At 34.8% G+C, this 14800-nt stretch overlaps 1 protein-coding gene across 1 annotated transcript; it reads right to left on the bottom strand.

Annotated features, from left to right (window-relative positions):
• Window positions 1–224: 224 nt before the first annotated feature.
• LOC108729973 (protein timeless homolog) lies at window positions 225–11941 on the bottom strand. The gene is given in 12 exon segments (XM_018459385.1): window positions 225–402; window positions 5994–6074; window positions 6183–6333; window positions 6430–6563; window positions 7547–7701; window positions 7776–7908; window positions 8530–8792; window positions 9070–9187; window positions 11136–11299; window positions 11445–11540; window positions 11629–11760; window positions 11828–11941. Coding segments are annotated over 12 exon segments (1719 nt in total).
• Between the last annotated feature and the right edge of the window lie 2859 nt (window positions 11942–14800).

Raw genomic sequence — 14800 nt, 5'->3', positions numbered from 1 at the left:
ACGTAAAGCAGGAGCTACTCTTTTCTCACAGGGTATATATGTAGAGAGGATATAAGTTTCTCGATAGACTGAAGTTGTACTGGCAATCCTCAGGAGAGCAAAAAATGTTAACGACCTGTGCTTTTAAAGTACTAAATTTTAAATCCATTTCACGAGTGAATTGCTAATAATTGTCAATACATGTTTTATTTCCTATCCAGTTAATACGTATATTGTTGCAAATTTTATTTGTATGATCTTAAGAACAGCATTAAGAAGTGCTTATGTTCATCAAAGATATAAAATTAAAAATAAAATAACTCACCGCCCAAATCTGCAAAGAAGATTTCGTGAAGAGCTAGAAATTCTTCCTCAGGAAGTATGTCCACTTTTCCGAAACAGTTATTCGCGGGCCAGATTTCTCTGTAACATAATTTTATTCGAACATCTATTTTTAATATCCTTGCATAAATTATTGATAATTATATTAATAACTATAATATGAGAGAAGCTTAACAACAACAACAACTTAATAGCATGGTAACGTTACACCAACGTTAAATAAACAGTTTACTAGCTCTAATGTTCAGAAATGTAACATTCTCATATATATATATATATATATAACTTATTACAAACTACACAAACTTTATATTTCATAAAACTGCAAAGTTCGATATATTAAATATCAAAAATTATTTATAGCTGAATCTTTTTGTTGTGGACCGCGCGAAACGAAAATATTAACTATTTTATAACCATATTTAAAAAATGTATAATAATTAAAAAAACATTAATTTTTTAGAAAACTAAATCATATTTTTTAAATTAAACAAAATTCTTTGTAAAAAGTTGTAACACTTTTCCTAAATTATGATATCATTGAAAGTTCCAATGGATCATAATATAAAAAATTTCTAATCCTATAAATGTATGGAATAATGAATTCATAAATTATTAATAAAATTGATGTGATCAAATAAAACAACTTCATTATCTGAAGTTATACGACTAAAGAAGATTCAGTGCAGAGTAGCAACGCGATGAGAAGTCCGAGTGGCAAACTCAATGAGTCTCATAGAAGGTTCCTTTGAGCATGAGAGCCTCACCACGATCTACACCAACATCGGACTCCTTGCGTCAAGTGCTCACACCCAACCCTTATTCTTCGTCGACCCACCTATCTACGCTACCGTTGATACTGACACACATGCATCTCCTTTACAAAGTATCTGTGTATCTTAGGGCCACAAAGCGGAAAGTGCCACCGCCATCGTCGGACGAGGAAATAGAGAAGAGGCACGTAAGAGAGAAGAAAGACTTTCGAAGATGAAAATAGCAAAGAAGCAAGCCAATCTATATATTTAAATTTTGTTAAATTTATCATAAAAATTTACCACGACATGCGTTTGCGATTCAGAATTTTTGCAAAATTCACTAACTACAAAATTCATAAAAATTGAACAATATGACTCCGTATACTTAAAAAAAATAATATAATTCTCTCTAAATGAGACTTTTAATAATTTTATTTTTTTGTATAAAAAATGTTTTTGATTTTACTTTGTATGATATAACTGTTTCAGTACTTATTTTCAGTCCCTCATAGTTTACAAATCATATTGGTCCATCTACACACTTTTATTAAAAAAAAATTACATCCAAGACATATGAAAGCTTAGTTGGATGTGAAACATCCTATATACTTTATGAGAATTCAGAAAAAAGAAAACAGATGGTCATGTATGAACGTGACTAGGAAACAAAGGTAAAGTCACGTTTTCAGGAACGCCCCGAAGAAAGGTGTAGCTAATGGTGGAACACTTTTAACCTTACATTACACGGTATGACTCAAATATCACTTCATTCGTTTAAAATGTATACTAAAGATATTTGTTTACAATTTTTTAATTATATATGAAAAATATATATAGCTTCAAAAACTATTCTCATAGAAAAAAGAACTTTGTGTTGCTATGCAGTTTCTAACTTATCTATTACATAAAATTTTTTGTCAATATATTTTAAATATCTCTGTATATAGACGCTCAAGCATGATAAGCAACATTCCAAAAAAATTTTGACTTTAGCACTCATTCTACATAATTATTTGGATGGTCCAATAAAATTATTTTCAGCTCTGTATATGTAGCTAAATTTTTAGATAATTCAGCAAAATTTTTTCGTGAAAAGATTACAACTATGAAAAATTTTAATTTTATAGGCGATTAAACTCAATATTTGCATATTCAAACAGAAAGGAAACAAGGAATCACAAACTATAAAAAATACAATAAAAATTATCCTAATATTACGATGATGGATTTTTTTATCAATACTTTTGCACTGTAATCATATAGCTTTCAGCTGTAAAAATAACAATGGCGATAAAATCTTTTCTTCTTCTTTCCATTGTCATAGCATCGCGCGATTGATAATGAAAATCGTTTCTACTTTACTCCGTCCTAATAGAGCCGGAGTCGCATTAAAATCCGGAGAATTGGATTTGGTCACTTGACATGAAATCGCACTTAGTTGCAATTGTACTATATAAAAGCGAAGCGTATGGACGCGATTCTAACGCGGATACGTATGCACATAGAACATGTTTCGTTTTATGCGTATACACGTGACACACATCTAGACATTCTACAATATACGACTCGGATTGAAATCAAGTCCGGACATGATCCATCCACGTTTACACGCGAGCAAACACGTAATCCATACAGTGCACATTAGATGAGTCGCAGCTAGCATATACAAAACACTAAAAATAATGTAAAATCTAGGATAAAAATCGTTATGAAATGTCGACTATAGTTGACTCTTTTCATTTTAGTCGTATTGAATATATAGTAAATTAAATTAAGCCTGTGTGATATAATTAAAGCTTCTATCTTTGACTAAGTAATACCAAAACTTGAAATTAGAAAAATAAATTTTCTCTCATCATCGATTTTCATTATTATATTAAAGCTTAGTTATAAAAAATATTCATTAATTTTTATAACTACCATTTGGATAAGAAATTCAGTCTTATCGTTTCATACATTAATCGCGAGTCGCGCTGTATAACGCATTTTAGGTTCGCAGGTCAAGAGAGCCCGGTCCACCTTCGAAAGCTTTCCGAAATTTTCTCCGCTGGAGATGAATCCAATAAGCTGACGCAAAGGAAGAGGACGCAAAAGAAGAGGAAGGGTGCTGTCCCCGAAGCGGAAGAAGTGGCTCGTACGACGCTGGTGCTGGCTGCTGGCTTCCTGAATAGAAATTCAGCAGCATACAATCCCCATTATCCCTCGATTTGAAGTTCCGCGACAATGGAATCTCTCAGACGCGCCGCGCCGTGCCCGTCGTCGTCGTCGTCGTCGTCGTCGTCATCGTCGTCGTCGTCGTCCTCCGACTCAGCGTTCCGACATATAAGCCGATACCGCTTTGCCAGACATGAAATAGATAATTTCGACACGTCCATTTTCATGCTTGGCAAAGACTCAAAGTGATGAATCAGCTTTCGGACTTGGATATTAAATTGTCACAGAAAAGCTCTTAAATGTATTTACATTATCATACTTCTGACAAGTTCTCTTTAAGGAGTCTCTCCAAGATTTCTTTTTATAGATATTCTTCTCTTTTTTTTATTATTCTCCTAATTGTACACAAGAAGACAAAGTTATCCTAGAAACAGGTATTTCCAAAATACATGTTTTTGAATAAACTAAATTTTGCTTCAACATATTAATCACAATATTCTAAAATATATAATGAAATTTCAAGCTAGTGCTTCGCAAACAATGAAATCATTACTGCACTGCGATTAGATATGAAGAGGAGAAAATGATAAATTGATGCAGATTTTTTTTTCATAGCAAGTCGTAATCATCTAACGCAATTCGTAAGTTAAAATCACTGTACGAGTAAGAGGGTCGCAGACGGCGCAAATGGAAAATTAGAGGGCTAAAACCAGTAGCCAGACGAGCCAGTATTTGCTAGGCAAACGAAACACGATTACCAGAAGCACTACCGTAACCGAGAAACGAAGACGTGTTCGCGAAGAGAATAGAGGGTATTACACTGTTTGTCTTACGTACCTACGTATTAACGTAAATGCCTTATTAACAATATTGTCTGCGCCTAGGCGTAGTCTATATACGGCGTAGTCAACAGTCTGCTACTTTTATCCCCTTGTGTGCACAAGGTCGGCATGGTCCTGCAGACTACCATTGTGTACCGGCCATAGTAAACATTACCCCCATAAAATGGACGATGGAATATTACGTACAATCTCCCGAAGTAGTTCGCAGCGATGATACCACGTAAAGAAAAATCGCGGAAGGGACTATAATTTCATAGCTTTATGATAGAGGAAAGCGGCGACGATAAAACCGACTTTTATCCTCGCGGTTATATCACGGCACTCCAATCTGATAGAACTAATAAAGTTAAAGATTAATGGTACAACGTCTTGTATCCGGTGCCCTCAGTTAAAACTAACGTCTTAGCGCACAACGGTGTTATTTTTAAATGTCACCGACAAGGTAATATCAGATTGTGAAATTTAGATGATAAACGTTATTCTTTGATATTTACTAAGTCATTCTGTATAAAGAAAATTTAAGATATACACAATCTGTGTACGCGTTTATAGAGTAAAAGCGAAAATGCTTTGAGACGAGCCGCGTAAAGAATCTATTTACACGTCGACGGAGTTTATCAGCGAAGGGTATATCGAATCTCATGGAAAAGCATCGAGGCAGCGATTAAGCCTTGGAGGGAGAAGGGTTGGCGAGGTAGAACGCAGAAACAAGTTGACGGAGGGACATGACTCATAGGCACATTTAGAGCTGGAACACTTCAAAGAGTTGGTTGGGTACCGGTTCACCCCGATGAACCGGTGTATACCGACGCGTTACAAGAGCGCGGTAGATCCCTTTCAGATTTAATGTAATGTAAATATCTGCGGCAGTGCAAACGCTTGGCTTTTCGCCAGTTAATTGGCCGTGTGACTGGTCGGTGCACAAAGCCGAAAAAATCTCAAACAGCTCAATAAGCGTAATTAATATATTACAGGAATTATGATCAAGTCTAACGAAAATCACAAGAGAATAAGTTTTTCATCAACCATTTTTTGTAGAACATTTTTGAAGAATTAATTTTTTTAATAAAAATAATAACGAACTTTGTATTAAGTATAGCGGATGATTTTATATATACTTATAAATAATTCAAGAAAATAAATAATGAAAAGAGAATACATGAAAAGAGAATGAACCGAACCATAACTTTGTTATGTAATCAAAAAGTATATTAATATTGCGCGTATTTACATCATTATTATATTATTCTATCTATATTTTATTTTTATTTATGTTATTTTGTATACACTATGTACGCTTGGCTCAAAGGATCCAAAATTCATCAAGTTTATGTGAATAAATCTCATGTTCTTACTGACCCTCTAACCCTAACATAATGAACGCCTTTGTTTGACAAAACAAAGCCCGCACAATCCCCGTAATTAACTGACTTACCTCGAAAATATCTTTTATAATTGAAAACTGTTAAATTCCGTCACAAAAATATAAGCGTTGCAAATGTATAAAAAGATAAAGAAACAAAGATATTTCTATTGATATATTATTGTTAAAAAATAACGTGAATTAAAAATTAAACGATGCAAAAATCCAGAAATAGGAAATAAAAGATTTTTTTATCGCAATCAAACCGAAAATTCCATATATGTATTAATCGTCTAGAACATAAATTACGATATTGCAAACGAGATATTATATATAATGTTTTAATGCAAGCAATAATCTGTCGTATTTCAATTAAACAAAGTAACACAGATGTTGTTACTTTGTAACTCACTCGTCGCATTGCATGACAATGGTTTAGGTGCAAAACTGATTCTCAAAATAAACAACAATGAACAACATTGCCATTGTTCCAGCACGAGTTTCACAACAACGAGCTACTTTCTAGAAATCACTTCTCAAAATAAACAAATCTCTTACCTTGCTGCACGTAGAAGACCAATTGCCTGTTCCAAGTTTCTTTGTCGCATTAATTTCTGGATTCTCTTCATAGCATCTGCTCTACAATCAGAACAAAAAAGAAACCGTAGAGTATATACAATACTTTCAATCATTTCAATATGTAAATATTATTCTATTTAACCCCTCCATCATAATGCTAACACGTACTTTTGATCGTCGATAGGCGTGTCTAAGGTTGCGTCAAACGGCATCACTACAGGTATAACGGCATCGCGCATAACAGCAGATAATTCGGGACCAATAATATCCCAACGTTTTTCCAAAGTAGGAGCTGTAGTTATGTTTTCCTGAGTGGATTCTGGTTTAAAAAAAATTAAATTTTATGCGCATATCAAATTTAATTTAATATTATTTTTTAATTTTTCTAAACAGTCAATACAAAAACAAATCTTACTTTTTCCCTTTTTAGCTTTTTTTCTCTTTAACTTTGTTTTTTGAATTACGAGATGTCGCTGGTCTTTCTGACAGTAGTATTCAAGCATTTTCAGAAATGTATGAATAGTTGTGATAAGATCCACTAAGTACTGCCTAAAAGATAAGCGTATTCATGTAATTACATTGTTTTAAGCTGATGGTGAACTTAAACCGCTTTCCTTCCGTCCTTGTGACAAGAAATTAATTCAATCCTGCTACTCGCGCATTAATTTGTCAATTTAGTTCCGGCAACGCGCGCTACCGCCATCAAAGCTAAAGTTTGACGGAGCTGTCGTCCTGTTTTCGTCAGCGTCCCTGTAACGTCAAAGTAGCAGCAACGTGGCATTGCGGTACGTCGCGCCGCCCTTACATTTCCGTCGTGGAAATCCGCGCAAAACCCGTCAAACTCGTAGCAAGTTGAACGCCCACCGCCTTTTCCCATTTGGCCGGCCGGAAGGTCGATAAAAGTTGTTTATTCCGCCGAGGAACCGTAGAAGGGAGGAAGAAACCGGGTGGGTGCGAGCTACCGAGACCAGCCGCCGAAGAAGAGAAATAGTCGAAAAGGAACAGCATCGGAGGGAGCCAGAGTGGCTTCCTGGCTGGTCGAACCGATTGATCCGAAAGTGAATCAATCTGTCTGCGGTAGATAAAACTTTCGGTAAAGAGTTCTCTCTCTCCTCCCCCCCTCTCCCTCCCCCTTCTCTCTCTCTCCTCTCTCCATGACGCGAATTTGCCCGGTAGAGACGTGCATTGTTCAGTGTAGGATGACGCGTCGCATAACTTTTTGTGCATTATGTCACTACAACCCGATAAAAATTCGTGAGAAATTCGCGAGGGATTAGCAACTTATTCTGTCAAATTAAAAAGGGAATGAGTAGCAATTATCAAAAAAGCGTAACTATAAGATGAATTTTTTTTCCTTTTAATAATATTTTTCCTTCGTAATTTCTATTAATTTCTTTTTAAAATGTTTAAAGTCACTTTAAATTTTTTACTTTTGTAGTAATCAAGACGATAAAGTTACACAATTTATTTATACGGCGTTCACAATCTATTTTTGCAGTAATAATAATGATGACGAAGTTCTATTCACTCACCGTGACATTTTAACTTCATCGAAGCACAAAAGCTGAGAGAGTATAGTTTCCCGATATTCCGGAACATAAAAGATATTGCTTTTAATTATCTTGCTAGATTCCCTAACACCATCATCTCTATTCTTATCCATTGCTATAAGAGTGTTAAGAAGTTCCTAAAACGTGAGATGTATTTTCGTTAGCTTCTCCAAACACTCACAGATAATACGAATTATCATACAATTCCTACCTGATACGCTTTTAATGCCAAATGTAACCTACGAGACCAAAGTGGTATCTTTTTTTTATCGACTGTTATCATGTCGTAATATTGTTCCATTTGTCTTTGTACTAAATAAAACACTTCTGTAGATATAGTTTCGCTAGATAGTAAAATAAAATAATTCATTTTAACTTACGATTAATAATACAAAATATTCAAATTTTAAATACGTGCAAAGAATGTATAAAATAAAAATAACATTTTTTTCTATTTTTATGGTTGTAACAAAAATCGCAGTTAATCAATCTGCCAATAAAATTTGATCCAGCAGAAATGAAGGATTATATACATTGACGTATATCGCAGCTAACGAATTGTAAACAAAATATATGAACTATATAACATGCATACATTGTTTAATCAAGAAATGTGTAAATATATGTATAGGATCAGTACAGACCTAGCTCAATAAATAAATAAATTTTAACAAATTTTTGATATAAAAAAATAATTGTTTATCATTTCAAAAATATTATATTAATATAGACATCCTGTGACATTTAATTCCATATTCGAAACCGTCGTAAAAATTATTCTATGACATAAAGTTAGATGGTTCAGCCTGTTCGCGCGGACGCTGGATAATTTTCTTTCTAGACAAGATCCGAAAGAAAGCGACGATGCGTAAAACGAGTTCGTAAACTGTCTCGCTTTCTGCCTCTTTAGCCGAGGTATGCGACAATGTAGACTACGCTGAGAAACTTAAAGCGCGAAGATTTACCTTACATATTTCACTTGAAACTTGTAATGTCGATTGAACTCCATGAAGAAACGTAAGGCCCACAGATAGACAGCTGCTTCCATTGCTTGGCCATGAGGGTCACTGATGAAGCAAGATCGAGTGAATTTCATCACGGGATTGTAAGCCCCGCTTAGAAATTCTACACAAAATTCTTTTAGAAAGAGTCGTACGCTGAGGGCAGACGTGCGCTCTTCCTTGGCGTCTTGCAGGCTCATTTTATCTCTGCGTCGCTTCACTCTTTTCTGTTGCAAAAGACACGTGCCTTCTATTCATACTCGACAATTTCGTTCGAATAAAACTCGAATATAACACACAATAAGGGGCCATATTCTCGAAAGATATCTCATACAAAAATACTAGAAAAATCTGTAATATACGTAACGTATATTATAGTATTTTTTAATATTTTTGTATGAAATATTTTTCAAGAATATGGACTCTTTAAGTTATCTCTACATTGTCGGAAACAGTAGAAAGATAGGGAAAGGTTACAATTAGTAATCAACTTGCAAAATTTACCTTATCGTGACCAAATTCTAATGCTTCGATCTTTTGATACGGTTTATGGCATATCATTTGATTTTCTCCAACAGCTTTCATATTTTGCACGACGTAAGTACCGCCGAATCGTGAGTGTCTAATTAATCGAATAAAAATATAATATCAGAGATTAAAATTATTCATGAAGCAAAAGATATTCCTGAACTTTTAAAATTTAAAACGTAATGTGTGATAGAATACAATATATATAATGTCGGAAGAATAATATGATTCAAGCAGATTGGATTTCTTGTTTAGCTTTCGCGTCTCCCTTCCTTACCATCTCTACTCACGAATTGAGAAGCGAGCATAATGTGGTTCCTTGCTACTAAAAAGAGAACTGATCGTTCCAATCCAATTTCAGCCATGATTCCATGAGCGAAGATTCAATCAATAGAATAGAAAGCAGCTGTCAACGACAGATAGTTTCCTAAATGACGAAGACGCAAACCCTATCCACTTTCTTCTATTTTTTTTTCTCACGAGAGAAGATCACGTCCATCATTCTCCTATATTTTTAAACGAATAGCTAACTTTTCGAAAAGTTTATCGATGGCATGGTCACACAAATAAAATTCAAAATAATTTTAAATTTGCATTTAGCTATATAAAAACATTACGGATTTTAAGGAAAGCAATCTCAAATAAAATATTTATAATTCTTGTACGAAATTGTACATATATATATATATGTGTGTGTGTGTGTGTATGTATATACAATATATGAGAATATGTGGGAACACAATAAATGAAAATAAATAAAATAATAAAAATGCGGCAAGCACGTACACTAGCTGCTATCCAATTTTGTTCCTATGTTTACTATTGCTACCAAAAAGAGATCTGTGTTCGTGACACAACTAGGCGCTGCTTTATCGTTTTCCGATCAAATTATCTTTCCATCGATCGATTGAGAACGCGCGGAAGGCGGAGGGATCTTTTCACCGCACATCCAGTCCCTTTCAACTCGTAAAAAGCCTTTCGTGAAGACGTGGATGCGCGCATCCACGGTCTTCTGGAACGCGCTCGTTACAAGAATACGGCTCGCTTCTCTCCAACAAGTGGATAAAAGCTTCTATTCATGCTTCGGGTGGTCCTATCTTAAAAACTAGGTCATATTCATTATACGCATATCGTATCGCGAACACACCGCGGTAACTCCCAAAGGCATCCGTCAAGTAGCAATCGGCGCCTTTTAGTCATCCCATTTTTACGATCACAGGCTTTTAGCTGTGGCCGCTCATTAAAGTGGTAATTACGCGGTAGCTATCCGCATTAAATGCATTCTCCCGTGTATCACAGTAAAAACGTACGGATAATAAAGCTAACGTATGAATAGAACTAAATTAAGCTCACAGATATTGTTACGACAAGATATTGTCATATCAAATAAGTCAAATTAAAAGTACGCATTTAAAAAAAGACAATTTTAATTCGAGTAATATTAATTTCTAACGAATTTATTTCAAGTAAGCGAATTTTTAAGTAAATATGCGTCATGTAAATCCTATTTATCTTAAATAACTATATTTGTATCATTTTATATCAAAGAAATTATTTTAAATTTGTTAGAAAAATTAATTTGCACAATATGTCTCTCTTTCTCGGTTCTTTTTAATTTATACAGCTGTATAGTACAAGCAAAATGAACGTAATTTTGTTTTTAACGTTATATAGATAGTACATAGGATAGTACCCCAGAATTCGCGTACATGAAATACATAACGCGATTCTTTGTGCCAGACATCATGCATAATTATTATACAAATCTTTAAAGAAATAATAAAACAGCGTATATATATCCAGCGTGTGATGTTTCTGATTCATACGTAACTTATTGTTAAAGCATATTTATTAAGCAGTTTTAAATTACTCTCATTTAAAAACGATTTAAAAGTAATTTAGTGGAAGTGTTTCTTTTGACACAAAGAATCGCATGTACTTGTCTGTGCGCATAGATTATATAGGACACTTAATTACTCACATTATTTTATTAATAAATTTTAAGTTTTCTTATTAATAAATAATAATACATATAAACTCACCTTGACCCAGCGTACTTTTTTACTTTGTCTATTTTTTCACGTAGCTCTTTTTGTCGCAAAGCTACGAGGATAGCCTCGTCATTTTCTCTTTCAGCAGTGTTATGTTGCAACCCAGATGCAGCCAACAAACTTGCATTTTGCTCACGTAACATTAAAGATATAATCTAGCAAAGTATGAAAATATTATTTACGAGTAACAAGTTCACGAATAATAAACAATAAGTTCTAAGTAACAGTATTTCTATAGAATTATGTTGAAATAAAATATAAAAATAGAGTAAATAAATATAACTAATGTGCTGTATATACCTCTAAAATTTGCATGTGATACTGTTGTTCATTCTTGTTACTGACAATAAATAATATAATATCCACTATGCCAGATGCATGAAATGCAAATAATAGCTGTGAACAAAATTTATGTATGCCACTTAAAACAATATTCGATATAACAATTTCAAAAATAAAAAATTTGAATGTTGTCATAATTCACCTCATCATGAACAGTGGCATCATTATCAGCTCTTTTATCATTGTCATTAGGTGGCACTTGCAGTACATTTCTAATAAAAGCAAGAATTCTTTCAATCGTCAATTCATTTTCTTCTTCTCTTTCTTTACTATCCTATAAAATAAAAATTATCTTAAAACTGATAAAATCTGTTACAAGGACATAAAATTTCTCCACTTACAATATTAAATAAAGTCTCCAAACGACCAGCTACTGCCAACCACACATTCTCGTCAGTTAACGCTGCCTTATACTCTTGTAAATATGTAACAATTTGTTGATAGAAACTACGCATTGTTTTTTCAGTAGGTATTTGTTCATTGTAAATTATAAATGCAGAGCTTGTCAAATTAATAAGTAATCTGTTTAAAAGAAATAGATAAATAACATAGTTATGTTTTTCATAAAGTATGGGAGTTACAATGTTTCATATATTGAATATATTCTTTCAACTCTACTTGTGAGTGATAATGCTCCATATCCATATTCAATATATTTAACTCTATTTATACACTAACACGTACCGCAACAAGACATCCCAAAGTTCAATATTTTTATTGTGATGTATAAGAATCTTTACAAGGTCTGTCTGAAGTAATTTCGTTTGTCCAAGAAAACGTCTTATAGTATGTGTATCGTCATCTCTTTTAAGATATCTGATAAGATCCTTTATAACTTCTATTAAGAAATTTATAATTATCAAATATTATATTTTATCTTACTTTATAACATTCATTGTCATTAATAGTCATTTCAAAATAAAATCAAAGTAAATCTTTACCTAAGCAATTCTTGTCTAAATAGTAAGTAGTTCCATCATAATATCCAATTGCAGCGCAAGTGGCAGTGAGTTCAGCAGAAAGATAATTTAGCATTGCCATGCTTGAGCAATATGAACTGTAAAAATTTCAGTATGTAATATTTATCTCTCAAATTCAATCAAGAGATCATATCGAGTGATTTTTATATGTACGACTACAGTAACTACTGAATAACAATGCACATTATTTCTTTTTTAATTTCGTTAGTCTACTCCCATTTTATTTAAAATAATAATGTCCAGTAAATATTTAAAAATATAAAAAACATATTTAAATTGACATTCTTGACATCTCTCAATGGGAAATTAAAATATAAAAGTTGCTACTAATCCTTTTACAAATACACGGCTGCTTTAAGAATATCACTTGACAAAAAGCACTGACAACAGCCAAGTTTCTTTTTTCCAAAATTAATGATACGGCTCTTTTATTCCGACTTACCTTGCGAAATATCTAGCACCGGTGACGGTTCCACATCAAATTGTAGGTTATGTCGCGACGCGGGATGAAGTAAGCGCGCGTAAAGTAAGCACTTCTCACAACGAGACATTCACATACACTCGAAACGCCAATACAAGACTCGTGACGAAAAGTGTTAAAGTGTCACTGACTTTCGTACTTCTCTAAGAAAATCGAAACAATCACACGCAACACATCTCGCCGAACGCAACAGGTGAGGAAGGAGAAAAGCGCGCGAATCAAGCAGACGCCAACTTCGGTCGATCACGTGATCGGTCGATCGCCCGCGCTCGGCTCTTTACGCCTCAGTTCAGACCGAAGTGATTGCGGCGCGACGGCGGGCAGCTTGTAGTTGAACGACGCGACGGAGCGCTAAGTAAATTACTGAATTATTATTATTTGTTTCATTGTTCAGTACGTCCCCTCACCACTTTTCGTGATTGAACAAGGCAAGCATAACGTACGTCTGGCACGAGAAAACAAAAGTCGGAATACACGAAAATGCGTAAAGAATGCATGACGCAGTGGTTCAGTATCGCAAAATGGCGTGCTGGGTAACATTTCGCCTAATATTTCAGAATGACGTGCCAAAGTAATAATTATTTTAGGCTGGTATTCATAGTTCATTCTTATTTTAAGACTGTCTTAAGCAATGTTTTAAGATGCTAATCTGTGTCCCAAGACTTCTAAGACGGTCTTAAATATATAAGAACCGACTAGAAAACAGACTTTAATATCGTGCTGCGTTTTACGTATTTATACATATTTATTCTTGTCAAGAGCTGAAACGATCCTGCAGAAATGTCGAAATATTAATAGATCTCGTACTTTCGTGATAGATGAAGATTTCCAGAAATTACATTTTGTGAACGTGAATAGAAAGCAAGACTTCATCTTTTAACTAACAGGCTTTAGCGGAGAGTCTTTGGATTTAGATTGTAATTACATCAGAACCGAGAACGTAATATATCGTTCAAATTTCGGAAGGATCGTTTCAACAAGACGAACGTAGGAAAAAAGAGAAATAACAAAGCGTCCGTTATCGTATTTGTGTTTAGGATTTTTCGATTACGCTACGCTTGCAGCGCGGAAGGTCGCACGGGACGTCCATTATGTCGTCGTAATACGAAGCAGCGCTTTCAGCGAGCAATCTGCTGATAGACGTCGTCCGCAAAGGAGGAAAATAAAGCCATAAATCCAATTTTGTTGCGCAGCAGGGATGAGAAGGGATGTACCGGAGGGATGGATGGACGGACGGGCCGGGTGGTTGAGTGAGGAGGCGACAGGCGAGGGTAAGTACAAGAGATACAAGAGATCGAGTATTATAGAGTTCGAGGGACGGACGACGGTCAGAAAATAGCGAGTTAGAGGGAAAAGGGGGGGGTGACACACACGAGGTGCCAACGCGTTTGATGGTCGCGGCTGCACGAACATTCGACGGTTAATCGATATCATCCAAGGTATCCGGGTCATCGGGTTATCGGCCAGTCGTCCGCACCTGTCCGCTTATTTCGTCAGCGCCGTGTCAGTGTTCTATGACAGCACGCTCTATACATTTTACGCTTTGTGACGCGCACGCGGTGGTTTTTTCGCCCGGGACGCCCGGAAAATTGCCCTCGGGCTGCTCTTTTCAAATCGATTCGCGTACAGGCGCGTCGACACACTGCGTGATTTGATTTTTTTTTTCTCTGTCTGCACGCAACGGCAGACTCATCCACTCCGAACAATATCTAATTCACACGTAATATCTAATACGAAATAACTAAAACACACACATACACACACACACACACGAGAATTGTATATAAAATGTTGTGTAAAATGTTTCATCGCGCAATGTGAATTTTGCATTTTAATCTGTGTACCGTGCATTA

This window comes from Mycetomoellerius zeteki, unplaced genomic scaffold, assembly GCF_001594055.1.
Source record: "Mycetomoellerius zeteki isolate Tzet28-1 unplaced genomic scaffold, Tzet1.0 scaffold821, whole genome shotgun sequence".
NCBI lineage: Eukaryota > Metazoa > Arthropoda > Insecta > Hymenoptera > Formicidae > Mycetomoellerius > Mycetomoellerius zeteki.
Note: the sequence above shows the minus strand (reverse complement) of the source record. Positions and strands in the feature narration are given on the sequence as shown.